The sequence below is a fragment of the Pseudoliparis swirei genome, chromosome 20 (genome assembly GCF_029220125.1).
Source record: "Pseudoliparis swirei isolate HS2019 ecotype Mariana Trench chromosome 20, NWPU_hadal_v1, whole genome shotgun sequence".
NCBI lineage: Eukaryota > Metazoa > Chordata > Actinopteri > Perciformes > Liparidae > Pseudoliparis > Pseudoliparis swirei.
Genome location: NC_079407.1, coordinates 1,635,975 through 1,653,667, shown reverse-complemented (window position 1 = coordinate 1,653,667; position 17,693 = coordinate 1,635,975). Strand labels below are relative to the sequence as shown.

General features: G+C 47.3%; 1 protein-coding gene across 1 annotated transcript in view; it reads left to right on the top strand.

Annotated features, from left to right (window-relative positions):
- The first annotated feature begins 2,947 nt into the window (after positions 1–2,947).
- Positions 2,948–17,693, top strand: part of sorl1 (sortilin-related receptor, L(DLR class) A repeats containing) — a 50,475-nt gene continuing 35,729 nt past the window's right edge. Inside the window, exons 1-9 of the mRNA XM_056440984.1 lie at positions 2,948–3,320; positions 8,468–8,584; positions 8,891–9,022; positions 9,124–9,285; positions 9,359–9,424; positions 12,499–12,506; positions 13,058–13,238; positions 13,763–13,864; positions 14,136–14,305. Coding sequence (XP_056296959.1) covers positions 2,967–3,320; positions 8,468–8,584; positions 8,891–9,022; positions 9,124–9,285; positions 9,359–9,424; positions 12,499–12,506; positions 13,058–13,238; positions 13,763–13,864; positions 14,136–14,305 — 1,292 coding nt within the window. The 5' untranslated portion in view covers positions 2,948–2,966. The remainder of the gene's footprint in view (positions 3,321–8,467; positions 8,585–8,890; positions 9,023–9,123; positions 9,286–9,358; positions 9,425–12,498; positions 12,507–13,057; positions 13,239–13,762; positions 13,865–14,135; positions 14,306–17,693) is intronic.

The following is a 17,693-nucleotide window of genomic DNA, read 5'->3' as shown; positions in this document are numbered from 1 at the left end:
TCTTCGGGTGTCTGTTTAGAGCCTTTGTTGTTGTTGTTGTTGTTTACTGCCCTCTTGTGTGATATCGGTGAAATCATTTTTTCTGCCATTGCTGCTTCTTCTTCTAGTGTTAATGTTCCTTAACGTGAAATAAGACTTTAACGACTGGTAGCTTGTAAATCACAAAGAAGTATTTGTCTCTATACCGTTACCGAGAGCGACAGTATTGTTATATTGTTATGGTTATATTGGTATTGTTCTTGTATATTTATATATTATATTATTAATTGGTGATACCGCAGTGGGGCAACATTTATACATTAAATATATACAAACACTTTAATACAATAAAATAATATTTAATTAACTCACTTAAAATAGAATAAAATTAATTAACTCACAAAAATAGCATAATAATAAATTAACTCACAAATAATGGAATAATAATAAATGAACACACAAATTTAATAATATGAAATTAACTAAGACAAAATTAAATAATGTTGAATCAGCTAACAAAATACAATAATATTAAATTAACTAACAAAAAAAAGAATAATATTAAATTCACTAACAAAAATGAAATAATACTAAATAAAAATAAAAAAGAAGAATATTAAATTAACTAACAAAAATGAAATAATACTAAATAATAATAAAAAAGAAGAATATTAAATTAACTAACACTAACTGAATAAAATAAAATTGACTAACACAAATAGAATAGTATTAAATTAACTCACATGAATTATAATTGAATAAACTAACTAATTTCTTTCAATATTAAAACAATGAGAGAAAAAGATTAATATTAAACATAATATTCATGTCTGGTTAGTTAATATATAATAATATAATAATAAATGTTAGCTCGCTAAAAGAAATGCCATCGTTAAATATAATGTGAACAAAACATTTAATGTCCTTTTCAGTTAGCGTTAGTTAACCTAACTCCTCACTAAACAGTTCATTTCCATCCTTATCCAACTATTTAAGATTAAGCTTCATTGAATGTTGAGTTAATAAGAAGCTAAACTAGCCGCTAACATACTGGCTAACTAGCTAGCGTTAGTTAGTTAGTTAGTTACATGTACTAGTTAGTTAGTTAATTAATGTTTTTATAAAGCAAGCAGTCAACTTCTACTCACGCGGTCTGATCTGAAGAGCCGGATGTTTTGTACTCAATAAATCGATTCACTGTTACTCAACCGTTACTTAACTGTTATTTATCGATTTTGAACTTTATGTGAAAGAAAAAACGGTCGAGCTCCTGACGGTGAAATGCTGCATTCAAGGACTGCTCGTGAAATCCGATCGTCTCTATACTGCAGGTTAAAGGGGCGGGAAATATATATAATTATATTGGCAAATGAAAAGTATCAAACGATCAGACATTACAATTAACATATTAGTTTGTAAATACTCAATATAGACGTTTTATTTTGGTGTTTAAATATCTGACTAAAATACTTTTAGAGCTGCACATATCTGACTATAATACTTGTAGAAGTTGTATTCTGAAGGAGGGTCTTCCAGCCTTCCCCTGAATGAAATGAGAGGCTTCTCCAGATGAAGAGGAGAGGTGGAGGTGTTCCTGCAGGTGGATGCTGCGGCCCGGTGGTGGCACCGTGCATCAGATAAAGTGAGCGCAGCGCTTTAACTTCACCCAAAGAAGATTTAAGCTTCTAGCACTTTTCTGTTATTGAATTAAATTCACTCTTTCTTTTTACTCAGAGTTTTTATTCAACTTTTTTGTCCCGAACCGACTTTAACTTTGAGAAATAGCGACTTTATTTGTCTAAGTTGGACCTGACGTGACCTTCAGGAAGGAAAGGTCACAAGGTGGACTGGTCTCTGCTGGGTCTGGGTCTAGTCCATGGTGGACTGGTCTCTGCTGGGTCTGGGTCTAGTCCATGGTGGACTGGTCTCTGCTGGAGTCTGAGCTGAAGGAGGTTCTGGTGAACCTCCTGGACGTCATCTGGTTTCACCAGAACCCGATGGTCCCCATGAGGAGGTTTAAGAAGAACTCTGTAGAACCAGACCACCTTCTCTCTGAGGGTCTGTTTACTGATGGAGGTCTCTAGAGGACCAGGACTACAATGAGGTCTCTAGAGGACCAGGACTGAGAACTAGAGGACCAGGACTACACTGAGACTGGTTCAGGACCAGATAGAAGGTCCTCAGTGTCTTCTGGTTTCTCTCCAGTCTGAGCGTTACCACGGTAACTGGACCTCGAGGAGCAGTAATGACCCTCCTCCAGGGATCTGAGCTGTCAATCAATAACTCAAAGAGTCTAATCAATAACTCAAAGAGGTTATGAATGAAATCACAGGAGAGAAATGAAAATAAAAGATACTGAATTGCTCTCCAGGTCATGTGAGAATACAGCACAACATATCCCCAGATATCAACAACAATAATATGTCAATAATAATATTAATAATTGTATTAATTATTGTGATCATTGTTGTTTTTATCATACTGGTGAATCACATGCTCTTGTTCTTTTAATGTCATTATTGTGATTGTTATTATTATAATTATTATAAGTTAATTAAATGCTCTTGTACTTAGATTATTGTAATAAAACAAGATGTGTTCTCATAACAGAGTTGTTACGAACTTAATAATTAATTAATTAATTAAATTTGCTAACATTACACATCCAGAGAGGAAGCTTTAGTCCACTTAATAATGTAATTAACTCCTGATTCGTGTGATAATATATATATATATTTTAATTCAGTCATTTTGGTTTATTTGTTGTTGTCGCTTTTGTCTCCTTGCGCATCGGAGACTTGTTAACTGCCCTTTGTGTGTGCGCGTGCGCGTGCGTGTTTGTGTGCGCGCTTGTCTAAGTCGACGTTCACAAACTGTCGCGGCATTCCCGTGGCCCCCTGAACGCACCACCGGCGTGCGCCGCCGCCAGTAGAAGGAGCTCTCTCTCCGGGTCTTACCGAACGCACGAGCCCCAAACATACACAAACATGGCGCTATCTCGAGCGGGCGGGATGCCGCGCGCTCCCCGCTGCTGGTGCCTGTGCGTCGCGCTGCTCTGGCTCGCAGGATTCAACTCGTCGTCCGCCCTCCGCCTGCACGCGGAGCGGCGGCACGCGCTGCCGCAGAACCGAGGCTTCTTCACGGTGGACGCGAACCCTGATTTACCGCACGCAGATGGAGGCGCCGCCGCCGCCGAGGAGGAGGAGGAGGAGGAGGCGGCTCCGCGGCCGCGTCTGGCCGCTCCGAGCGCCGCGGAAGGCGGGTCGGACTCCGGCGCCTATCCGCAGCATCGAAGCCGCCGGAGCCCCGGAGAGTCGGTGATGCCGAAGGTGTACGGGCAGGTAAAAGAGTCTCACCGTAAATACAGATATAGACGTGCATCACCTCAAACTGACCTTTAGCCGCACAAAAAGGTGCCTTTAAGAAAAATAAATTACGCAAGAACCCCCCGCCCCCTCCCCCGGTGTTGTTCCTGCACCTGGGGGAGAAAAGGGCGCCGAGTGCACCGCGTTCAACCCCCAAAGCCCCGGTGACCGGGACCTTTCCCGTGGTGGTTTTCTTGTTCTTTTATCTGCATGAACCGTCACCGCTCGCCAGACGTGCTTTGACGTGACCGTCCACTCTCTGGAAGTCGGTCACCGGGCAACCGGCAACCTGCCCGTCACTAACGGGCCGACGGAGATCAAAGAAGAGCCGAAGCCGCCCGGGAACACTCGGGAGTCTGCACACGTCCCTGTTGTTGTGCTGTCAGACGTGTCGCGCGCCGGTAGTCACGGAAACCGGGAAAAAGAGGATTTCCTAAAGGTAGTGTTGAATGGAGGATAACGGGTTCAGACGTTACCGCTGACGTTACACGGAAACGGTGTCATTCAAACCAGACTTCACTCAGAAGACTCGCTGAAATGACTCAGGACTTTCATCTCTAGTCGTCAAATACAAATATAAACTGTCCCCGTGATGCACGAGGCGGGACCCCCCCCCCCCCCCATGAGGTCACTGACCCCCATCCATCTCCATTTGAGAGCTGACCCTTCGCCCCGGTTGGTGAGCCTGACTGTGAACCTGTTAGCAACACGCTGGGCTATTTAATCTACTCCATTGGTTTTTGGAGGTGGAAATGTCGGCTCGGTGTCACCTTTATTGTCATCCCCCTCTGGTCTTTGTTCACTGTGACGCATAGTGTTGGGGGGGCGGTGCAGTCATTAGGTGGAGGTTGTCATAGGTTGATGGAGGAGTCTGACATGTCCTCCGGCCTCAGGAGGAAACGCTGAAGCGTCTGGGAACAACCGGCCCAATAAAAGGTGAGGGCCGGGGAGGCGTGTAGCCGCCATGTTTGACTTCAGGGCGCCAAAAGACTTCCGGCGACTGATAACTGGCCGGGGAACCTTTGTTGGTCCTTCCAGAACAAACAGACAGGAATGTGTAGCTGTAGATGGATCTACGGCTCAAGGGCGATGAACCAAGTTAGAGGATGTGTTCTACAATCACCCACAAGTTGTTGTTGTCTAAACCTAACTGTTGGTTTAGTTAAACCTAACTGTTGGTTTATTTAAACCAAACTGTTGGTTTATTTAAACCTAACTTGGTTTAGTCTAAACCTGACTGTTGGTTTAGTTAAACCTAACTGTTGGTTTATTTAAACCAAACTGTTGGTTTAGTTAAACCTAACTTGGTTTAGTCTAAACCTGACTGTTGGTTTAGTTAAACCTAACTGTTGGTTTATTTAAACCAAACTGTTGGTTTAGTTAAACCTAACTGTTGGTTTAGTTAAACCTGACTGTTGGTTTAGTTAAACCTGACTGTTGGTTTAGTTACACCAAACTGTTGGTTTAGTTAAACCTAACTGTTGGTTTAGTCTAAACCTGACTGTTGGTTTAGTTAAACCAGACTGTTGTTTTATTTAAACCTAACTGTTGGTGTAGTTAAACCTAACTGTTGGTTTAGTGAAACCAAACTGTTGGTTTAGTTAAACCTAACTGTAGTTTGTTTGTAGTTGTAGTTTCCAACAGCTGCTCTCTGAGGTCTGGCTAACAGCGGCTCTCCTCTGGGTCTGAGCCCGGTTCTCTCTGGAGTCTTCCAATCAAAGATCCATAATCCTGCGTCTCCTCCGCAGAGCGTTGGCTCTGGTGTTTGACGCCTGCGGTCCAAACACGGCAAACGGCCTCCAGAGACTCGTGATCGTGTTTCGGCAGGAAGTCCCCTCAACGCCCGGCGGCCCCTGGCGTCGGGGCGCGAGGCCTTAAGGGCGTCGTGAGGGAACGCTTTGCATATTTCATGATGATCCATCGATCTGACCTGTGGCTAACGGAGCCGGCGTGAGGTGGGATAGTGGCTCTAAATCAAGTGTGTGGGGAGGGTTTATTTCCCCCGTGGGGCCACATGAGAAACGGGGACTGGAGGCGGACGGACACACGGACTCCGTCCTGCTCCTCATGCAGACACCGCTGAGATCACCGGGAGGAGATGCTCATTCACTGAAGTCCTGCTCCACTTCCGCTCCATTCAGACGCAAATATTGTACTTCTACTCCACTACATTTGTCTGGCAGCTTTAGTCACGAGTTACTTTGCACAACACAATATTTAACTGAAGAACTGTGGACCATAAAGTATAAATGATGACATCATGCTGTATAGAAGAAGACTAGAAACTAGAGACTGAGACATAAACTCATGTTTACATGTTTACTGAGGGAATACATCAAGAGAAGTAGAGTCACTATATAGACTTCTATACAACCAGAGAAGCCCCCTGGTGGTCAGGAGAGAGAATGCAGCTTTAACACATGAAGCATAGACTTCTATACAACCAGAGGAGTCCCCTGGTGGTCAGGAGAGAGAATGCAGCTTTAACACATGAAGCATAGACTTCTATACAACCAGAGGAGTCCCCTGGTGGTCAGGAGAGAGAATGCAGCTTTAACACATGAGGCATAGACTTCTATACAACCAGAGGAGTCCCCTGGTGGTCAGGAGAGACTAGTACTACTAGTATCTATTAAATGCGAATGCAGATTGTTATATGTTTCCTTATTGTCGTTAATATGCTCCCCCCCCTCCAGCAGCATCGTGGTCACTGCAGAGACATTGAGCTGCATTCTGATTGGCCGTTGGGCCTCTGGCCTGACGAGCCGTCACACTGCCAAGCGTTCATAAACTGCATGTTGATGCTGTCATGAAGTGGCCGGCGTTGGTTTTGCAGTGTTTAATAGAAACAACATTAATCTAATGTAGGATTTTGGGGGAGACGAGTGGTTTAATATTGTCCTGGTAATTAAATGCTACTTGAGATGGTGATTTAAAAAATCTAATTTGGTGGCGCGAGCACACGGTTATTAAGGGAGGTGACTGCAGCGCCGGGAGGCCAGGAATAGCAGCGCCACTGTCTCTGAACAACAACAACAACAACAACAACAACAGCAGCAGCAGCGGTTTGACTCAGCAGAGTAACTCTCCTGATAACTGAAGTCTGGTTCAACTCTCCTGATTACTGAAGTCTGGTTCAACTCTCCTGATTACTGAAGTCTGGTTCAACTCTCCTGATTATTGAAGTCTGGTTCAACTCTCCTGATTACTGAAGTCTGGTTCAACTCTCCTGATAACTGAAGTCTGGTTCAACTCTCCTGATAACTGAAGTCTGGTTTAATATCCTGATTACTGAAGTCTGGTTCAACTCTCCTGATAACTGAAGTCTGGTTTAATATCCTGATTACTGAAGTCTGGTTCAACTCTCCTGATTATTGAAGTCTGGTTCAACTCTCCTGATTACTGAAGTCTGGTTCAACTCTCCTGATAACTGAAGTCTGGTTTAATATCCTGATTACTGAAGTCTGGTTCAACTCTCCTGATAACTGAAGTCTGGTTCAACTCTCCTGATTATTGAAGTCTGGTTCAACTCTCCTGATAACTGAAGTCTGGTTTAATATCCTGATTACTGAAGTCTGGTTCAACTCCTGATAACTGAAGTCTGGTTTAATATCCTGATTACTTAAGTCTGGTTTAATATCCTGATTACTTAAGTCTGGTTTAATATCCTGATTTCTTAAGTCTGGTTCAACTCTCATGATAACTGAAGTCTGGTTCAACTCTCCTGATTACTTAAGTCTGGTTTAATATCCTGATTACTTAAGTCTGGTTTAATATCCTGATAACTGAAGTCTGGTTCAACTCTCCTGATTACTGAAGTCTGGTTTAATATCCTGATTATTGAAGTCTGGTTCAACTCTCCTGATAACTGAAGTCTGGTTTAATATCCTGATTCCTGAAGTCTGGTTCAACTCTCTGGATTACTTAAGTCTGGTTTAATATCCTGATTACTTAAGTCTGGTTTAATATCCTGATTACTTAAGTCTGGTTTAATATCCTGATTACTTAAGTCTGGTTCAACTATCTAGCTTTAAGAAGTTAAACTGCTCATAATTAACCTCTAATATCTATTTCATATTCATGTGAAAACATCTGGATTTATTGTAGTTCATCACCAATGCTACATTTTACTAGATTACACCTGAACGCATCTTAAAGTAAAATCTCTCGGGCTCGGATCCGCGTTGACAGCGGCATCGAACCGCCGAACGCACCCGTTGGTGACGCACGCCGCTTCCTGTCCGCAGAGAGAAACCCCGCCGACCGCTGCCTTGCTCATGTGAACCCGAGAGCAGCGAGACCTCAGCGCCTGCCAGGCCTGCAGAGATGATGTCATCGTTTGAGGCTCGGCCGCCGACGCTCGGCTGAATAATGGAGAGCTCAGAGCGGGGGGGGGGGGGGGGAGGGGGAGGGAGGAGGAGGAGGAGGAGGAGGAGGAGGAGGAGGAGGAGGAGTGTATTGTTGCTCTCCTTGGTGGTACCAGACACAGAGACCAACTCCTCCATGATACCAGTGAGGGTGTCAATGTGCCAGGAGGGAGGAGAAGGAGGGGAGGAATGCAGCAGACTGCTTTAAAGTTACGGAATAAATGAAGAGAAGTAGCGTTCTCATAGACTTCTATACAACCAGAGGAGTCGCCATCTTTGTTTTACGCAACCAGTGAACAGGAAGTGGAACATAAACACGGAAGTGACGTCAAGCTGATCCTGTTGGTCGGCGTGTTGCGCCACAAGGTCACAAGAAGCTTTTAGGGGTCACACGGGGCGGCCAGGACGGCCTCGGCTCTCTGGGTATTTAACTCCCGGGCTGCAGGTTGCTGCAGTCGTCATCTTCATCATCTTCATCATCTTCATCTTCATCCTCCAGATTCAGCTGTCAGAGCCGCTGGCACTAACTTCACCTCAGAGGATTTACTGCTGCAACACCTCAGCCTTTAGGGGGGGGGGGGTTCTACTGAGACAGCCCTGGGGGAGGAGGAAGAGGAGGAAGAGGACTCGTGTTTCCTAAGCTAAAGGAGCTAAATAAGGAAGCATGAAGGTCCTTTCCTTGGACTAGAGAAACATCCTGATGTCCTGAGGATAAAACTTTATTGACTCTGATGGTTAACGGTTTACACCCCCCAGGTCAACCTGAACGACTCCCATAACCAGATGGTGGTCCACTGGGCCGGCAAGAGGAGCAACGTCATCGTGGCTTTGGCCCGGGACAGCGCCGGAGCCATCGGGCCCAAGACCAGCTCGGTGAGTCTGCCCCGTCCCGTTTTATCACCGGGGCCTTGAACCTCTCGCTCAGCAGAATTTACTTTGTGTGTGTGTGTGTCTCTCTGTATGTGTGTGTGTTCTCTCACTTGTCTGGTGATGTTATGAGTGTTAAGCCACACAATAAGCTCTCCATCTGCTACATTCTCACACACACACACACACACACACAGACACACACACACAGACACACACACACAGACATACACACACTGAGACACACAGAGACACACACATTAAACGCCTGGAGCACTAACCTTCTCATTCCCCCCCCCCCCTCTCCTCCAGGTCTACGTGTCCTACGACTACGGGACCACCTTCACGCTCCTCTCTGACAAGTTCCGCCTGTCGGGGGTCCGACCCCCCGGGGCCCAGCAGGTGATCTCCCAGTTCTACCACAGCCCGGCCGACAACAAGAGGGTGAGAGCCCGGAGACTCAACTCACAGCTGGTGTTCAGAACTCAGTCACATGATGTCGATAAAGAACCTCCTCCTCTTCCTCCCCCCCTCTTCCTCCTCAGTACCTGTTCGTGGACTCCACTAACGACTACCTGTGGAACACCTTTGACTTCAGCCTCAGTGTTCATGGCTTCTCGTTGCCCTTCAAGCCCTCAGACCTGCTGCTGCACAGCAGGAGGGCGGGGCTAGTGCTGGGCTACGACAGCTCGCACCCCAACAAGCAGGTACCCCCACACACACACAGGCACACACACACACACACACACACACACACACAGAGACACACACATGTTTCACCTGTGGAAGTCAGATGACTTTGGGGAGACGTGGGTGTTGATCCAGGAGCATGTGAAGACCAGCTTGGTTTGAGGTCCTGCGCTGGTGTTGATCCACCCACAGAGTGGGGGGGAGACATGTGCGTCCAGTGATGCGTTCAGGACCTGTTATCATCTACTTTATTTTGTTAACTGAGGGGGATGTGAAGAAGACGAGCTGGAGGCTAAAGCAACGTCAAGAACATCCGATGAACAAAGCCTGAGCGACGGAGAGAGAATGTGTTCACGGGTCAGCAGGTCCATGACCGGAGGCCTCAGAACCAGCAGGTCCAATGGACTCTCTGAGACCTGAAGTCACAAAGACTCCGGAGAGGAAGCAGAGTTAGTGATGTGTGATGGAGAGATGAAGATTCAACCATAAGGAGAGAAGAGAGAGAGAGGAGCTCAGTGTGTCCGAGAGGAGAGAGGAGCTCAGTGTATCCTAGAGGAGAGGAGCTCAGTGTATCCTAGAGGAGAGGAGCTCAGTGTGTCCTAGAGGAGAGGAGCTCAGTGTATCCTAGAGGAGAGGAGCTCAGTGTATCCTAGAGGAGAGGAGCTCAGTGTATCCTAGAGGAGAGAGGAGCTCAGTGTATCCTAGAGGAGAGGAGCTCAGTGTATCCTAGAGGAGAGGAGCTCAGTGTATCCTAGAGGAGAGGAGCTCAGTGTATCCAAGAGGAGAGAGGAGCTCAGTGTATCCTAGAGGAGAGAGGAGCTCAGTGTATCCTAGAGGAGAGAGGAGCTCAGTGTATCCTAGAGGAGAGGAGCTCAGTGTATCCTAGAGGAGAGGAGCTCAGTGTATCCTAGAGGAGAGAGGAGCTCAGTGTATCCAAGAGGAGAGAGGTGCTCAGTGTATCCTAGAGGAGCTCAGTGTATCCTAGAGGAGCTCAGTGTATCCAAGAGGAGAGGAGCTCAGTGTAAAAAATAAATAAAGGGGCGGCTGTAGCTCAGTGGGGTAAGGGGGTCGTCCTGCAACCCCAAGGTTGTCGGTTCGATCCCGGCTCTCCCCATTAGTTGTTGCAAGTCAGTGTCCTTGAGCAAGGCACTGAACCCCAGTTACTTCCCGGGCGCTTCACTGCAGCCCACTGCTCTTTAATAACTAAGGATGGGTTAAATGCAGAGAACTAATTTCCCCTTGGGGATTAATAAAGTATATATCTTATCTTATCTTATCTTAGGAGAGGAGCTCAGTGTATCCTAGAGGAGATAGATGCTCAGTGTATCCTAGAGGAGAGAGGAGCTCAGTGTATCCTAGAGGAGAGAGGTGCTCAGTGTGTCCTAGAGGAGAGAGGAGCTCTGTATCCTAGAGGAGAGGAGCTTAGTGTGTCCTTGAGGAGATAGGAGCTCAGTGTATCCTAGAGGAGAGGTGCTCAGTGTATCCTAGAGGAGAGAGGAGCTCAGTGTATCCTAGAGGAGAGGTGCTCAGTGTATCCTAGAGGAGAGAGGTGCTCAGTGTATCCTAAAGGAGAGAGGAGCTCAGTGTATCCTAGAGGAGGTGCTCAGTGTATCCTAGAGGAGAGGTGCTCAGTGTATGCTCAGTGTATCCTAGAGGAGAGAGGTGCTCAGTGTATCCTAAAGGAGAGAGGAGCTCCGTGTATCCTAGAGGAGGTGCTCAGTGTATCCTAGAGGAGAGGAGCTCAGTGTGTCCTAGAGGAGAGAGGTGCTCGTACGTCAGCGGTGAGATCTCATGAATTCACGGTAAACTATCTGAGGACAAAGGCAGCAAGTGAAGGTGTCTCTGAAGCCGCTCGTCCCTGTGCTGCATCAATGTGGCTCTCATCCTATTAGGGCAGCACGACTCTGCTGCTGGAGCTGTTTAAGGACCCAGTCCCCTGACTCCTAATCCTGCGATCTCATCGCTAAGAGACGGAGTTAAGTCCTCTGTGCACACAATGACGAGTGCAGCCTGGCTCTCCTCGTGGATGACAGACGACGGACAAATCCAGCAAACAGAGAGAGTCTTAATGCGTTTAGAGAAACAGAGGGATCAGAGGAGGGGGAGAAGGTTTACAGGAACACGGAGGACTCAGTGTCAGCGCTGAGCAAATGTTCTGCTCGTCTACATTCAGGATCAACTGACTTTTTATTTAAACCCTCCAACGTACCGACAGCTTTATGAGGGTTAGAGATGGACTCAAAGGGTTAGAGATGGACTCAAAGGGACAGAGATGGACTCAAAGGGTTAGAGATGGACTCAAAGGGTTAGAGATGGACTCAAAGGGACAGAGATGGACTCAAAGGGTTAGAGATGGACTCAAAGGGATAGATATGGACTCAAAGGGTTAGAGATGGACTCAAAGGGTTAGAGATGGACTCAAAGGGATAGATATGGACTCAAAGGGTTAGAGATGGACTCAAAGGGACAGAGATGGACTCAAAGGGATAGAGATGGACTCAAAGGGTTAGAGATGGACTCAAAGGGACAGAGATGGACTCAAAGGGATAGAGATGGACTCAAAGGGTTAGAGATGGACTCAAAGGGATAGATATGGACTCAAAGGGATAGAGATGGACTCAAAGGGTTAGAGATGGACTCAAAGGGACAGAGATGGACTCAAAGGGTTAGAGATGGACTCAAAGGGTTAGAGATGGACTCAAAGGGTTAGAGATGGACTCAAAGGGATAGATATGGACTCAAAGGGTTAGAGATGGACTCAAAGGGTTAGAGATGGACTCAAAGGGATAGATATGGACTCAAAGGGTTAGAGATGGACTCAAAGGGATAGATATGGACTCAAAGGGACAGAGATGGACTCAAAGGGTTAGAGATGGACTCAAAAGGGTTAGAGATGGACTCAAAGGGACAAAGATGGACTCAAAGGGATAGAGATGGACTCAAAGGGGTTAGAGATGGACTCAAAGGGACAGAGATGGACTCAAAGGGACAGAGATGGACTCAAAGGGATAGAGATGGACTCAAAGGGACAAAGATGGACTCAAAGGGTTAGAGATGGACTCAAAAGGGTTAGAGATGGACTCAAAGGGATAGATATGGACTCAAAGGGACAGAGATGGACTCAAAGGGTTAGAGATGGACTCAAAGGGACAGAGATGGACTCAAAGGGTTAGACATGGACTCAAAGGGACAGAGATGGACTTGAAGGAGACTTCAACGCCTCCTCTCAGCCCAGCTGGTGTCCATCAGGGACCTTTGAGAGAACACTGCTCCCTCTGTTCAGCTCTGAGCCTCCGGAGGAAAACACAGCCGATAAGACCCAGCGACCCCTCGTTCATTCTGGCTCTTCATGCCTCGGGTTTATTTAAAACACCTCGTCGTGCACTTGTGGCCACAAATAGCTCGAGAGACCCGTAGCTGGTTCTTGGTTTTTGAACCTGCTGATGTGTCTTTATGTGCTGTTTTTTATTATCTCGTCATTCTGTTAAGAACTTTACATTTCTCAAATTGATTGAGGCAGTAGATTGTGTTTTAGTTTAGTGTAACACCGTCATAACACCGATCAATTGATGTTTTTTTTGTTGACGTTGTGGTTGGACGATAATTCAATTGCCAAAATTAAACCTTCAGAGAAGTTTCATTGTTTTGACGTGTTGAGACGTAGGTTTCAGTCGCTGTCATTCACTCCATCAGGAACTCTGAACAGGAAGTGGAAGACAGCGACATGTTGAAAACTACCATGGTGATGTCTGTTGGAAGAATGATCTCACATGTCTCCTCCTCTCACAGGGGCGTGGAGCCCTACGACCCCCCCACCACCGTGCTGGTCCAGAGACACGAGCCCCAGGGCGTCTCCACCATCCTGAGCAGCACCGACTTCTTCCAGAGCGAACAGAACCGCACGGTGATCCTGGAGCAGGTGGACAGCTTCCAGCTCCGGGACAAGTACCTGTTCGCCACCAGCACGCGGGTGAGGGGGCGTGGCCTGTGTGTGTGTGTGTGTGTGTGACCAGTACCTGTTCGCCACCAGCGTTAAAAGAAGCTTAACATCTGGATCATTTGGAGATGTTATTTAACTCTTTAATTAGTTTCAGTGGTTACATAGACACCTCCTCTGAGAGTCTTGAGACCTGATCCTGATCCTGGACGTTTCCTTCGGTCTTTTATCTACGAGCGTTGTCGGGTTGAGATCCCGACGCAGTGAAGACGAGCGGTCACCTTCGTCTCCCGAGCCCGTCCAATGAGAAGTGGAGGTTGACCTCGAGCCCTTTGACTGAGTGTTGGGTTCTCTGTGTCCGGTGTTTACGACTTGTGTTTATTCTGTGAAAGCCTGTCCTCTTCTGGTCGACGTTGGTATTACACCAACAAAGAGAAGCGGTGATCCGGCTCGATGAGAAGACAAACTCCACGCGTGTCCCTGCTCTCTGGGATCGGGTTCGGTTGAAGTCCGATGGTTGCATGCTGGGTAATCCGTCACGTCCTCCGTTCCTCCAGAAATTGTACGGCCGCCACGAGCCGTCGTCCGTCCAGCTCTGGGTCTCCTACAACCGGCAGCCAATGAAAGCCGCCCAGTTCATGACCCGGCATCCAATCACGGTGAGTCTCTTAGACGGAGGGGGAGGAGTTTCAGAATTAAACATGATGAAGAAACGAGGGTTGAATTCTGTGTAAAACATTTATTTAGATTTATATGTGTAAAACAAGAGTATAACAAAAAGGTTAACATAAGATAAACGCAGTAATGATAAGAATACTTATTTTAATTAGTAAAATAATAATTCTAAGTCACAACAATGGACGTGTTGGTTGTGATTGAAGAACCGCCTGCGCTACCCAGAATGCACCTGTTCTCTCGGCCCCTCCACAGGAGTTCTACATCGCGGACGCGTCGGAGGACCAGGTGTTCGTGTGTGTGAACCACCGGAACAACGTCACACACCTGTACATCTCCGACACGCAGGGCCTCTCCTTCTCCCTGTCGCTGGAGAACGTCCTGTACTACAGCCCAGAGGGGGCGGGGGGCAACACACTCATCAGGTACACACACACTCATCAGGTACACACACACACACACTCATCAGGTACACACACACACACACACACTCATCAGGTACACACACACACACACTCATCAGGTACACACACACACACTCATCAGGTACACACACACTCATCAGGTACACACACACACAGGTACACACACACACTCATCAGGTACACACATACGCACTCATCAGGTACACACATACACACACTCATCAGGTACACACACACACACTCATCAGGTACACACACTCATCAGGTACACACACACACTCATCAGGTACACACACACTCATCAGGTACACACACACTCATCAGGTACACACACACTCATCAGGTACACACACACACTCATCAGGTACACACACACACTCATCAGGTACACACACACACACACACACACACTCATCAGGTACACACACACACTCATCAGGTACACACACACACACTCATCAGGTACACACACACTCATCAGGTACACACACACACACTCATCAGGTACACACACACACACTCATCAGGTACACACACACACACCGCAGGTACAAACACACACCACAGGTACACACACACACCGCAGGTACACACACACACCACAGGTACACACACACACCGCAGGTACAAACACACACCACAGGTACACACACACACACCGCAGGTACAAACACACACACACACACACTCATCAGGTACACACACACTCATCAGGTACACACACACTCATCAGGTACACACACACACTCATCAGGTACACACACACTCATCAGGTACACACACACACTCATCAGGTACACAACACACATACACACAGACACACACACTCACACACACATATCAGGTACACACACAGACATATCAGGTACACACACACACACACACACACACACACTCAGGTACACACACACCGCAGGTACACACACACACCACAGGTACACACACACACCGCAGGTACACACACACACCACAGGTACACACACACACACAGGTACACACACACCACAGGTACACACACACACACCACAGGTACACACACACACCACAGGTACACACACACCACAGGTACACACACACCACAGGTACACACACACACCACAGGTACACACACACCACAGGTACAAACACACACCACAGGTACACACACACACCGCAGGTACACACACACTCATCATGTACACACACACACTCATCAGGTACACACACACACACACACACACATCAGGTACACACACACACACACACTCATCAGGTACACACACACACACACACTCATCAGGTACACACACACACTCATCAGGTACACACACACTCATCAGGTACACACACACTCATCAGGTACACACACACTCATCAGGTACACACACACACACACACACTCATCAGGTACACACACACTCACAGGTACACACACACACTCATCAGGTACACACACACACTCATCAGGTACACACATACACACACTCATCAGGTACACACACACACACTCATCAGGTACACACACTCATCAGGTACACACACACACCACAGGTACACACACACACACAGGTACACACACACACACCACAGGTACAAACACACACCACAGGTACACACACACACACTCATCAGGTACACACACACACACTTATCAGGTACACACACACACACACACTCATCAGGTACACACACACACTCATCAGGTACACACACTCATCAGGTACACACACACACACACACACTTATCAGGTACACACACACACACACACTCATCAGGTACACACACACAGACTCATCAGGTACACACACACACACACTCATCAGGTACACACACACACACACTCATCAGGTACACACACACAGGTACACACACACACACACTCATCAGGTACACACACACACTCATCAGGTACACACACACTCATCAGGTACACACACACACACACACAGGTACACACACACACAGGTACACGCACACACACACAGGTACACGCACACACACGCAGGTACACACACACAGGTACACGCACACACTCATCAGGTACACACACACACACCACAGGTACACACACACCACAGGTACACACACACACCACAGGTACACACACACCGCAGGTACAAACACACACCACAGGTACACACACACACCGCATGTACACACACACACCACAGGTACACACACACCACAGGTACACACACACACACACCACAGGTACACACACACACATCAGGTACACACACACACACACAGGTACACACACACACCGCAGGTACACACACACACACCACAGGTACACACACACACACACCACAGGTACACACACACACCGCAGGTACACACACACACCACAGGTACACACACACACCGCAGGTACACACACACTCACAGGTACACACACACTCATCAGGTACACACACACACTCATCAGGTACACACACACACACACCATCAGGTACACACACACACACAGGTACACACACACACTCATCAGGTACACACACACACCAGGTACACACACTCATCAGGTACACACACACACCATCAGGTACACACACACACACACACAGGTACACACACACCAACACTCACACACAGGTACCCCCCACACACACAAACACAGGTACACACACACACAGGTACACACACACACACGCAGGTACACACACACACCGCAGGTACACACACACACCACAGGTACAAACACACACCACAGGTACACACACACACCGCAGGTACACACACACACCACAGGTACACACACACACCACAGGTACACACACACCACAGGTACAACACACACCACAGGTACACACACACCGCAGGTACACACACACACCACAGGTACACACACACACCGCAGGTACACACACACACCGCAGGTACACACACACACCACAGGTACACACACACACACCACAGGTACACACACACACCACAGGTACACACACACACCACAGGTACACACACACACCACAGGTACACACACACACCACAGGTACACACACACACCACAACACACACACACACACACACCACAGGTACAAACACACACCACAGGTACACACACACACCACAGGTACACACACACACCAGGTACACACACACACACTCATCAGGTACACACACACTCATCAGGTACACACACACTCATCAGGTACACACACACACACACCGCAGGTACAAACACACACCACAGTTACACACACACACCGCAGGTACACACACACACCACAGGTACACACACACACCGCAGGTACACACACACACCACAGGTACACACACACCACAGGTACAAACACACACCACAGGTACACACACACACCGCAGGTACACACACACACCACAGGTACACACACACACTCATCAGGTACACACACACACATCAGGTACACACACACCACAGGTACA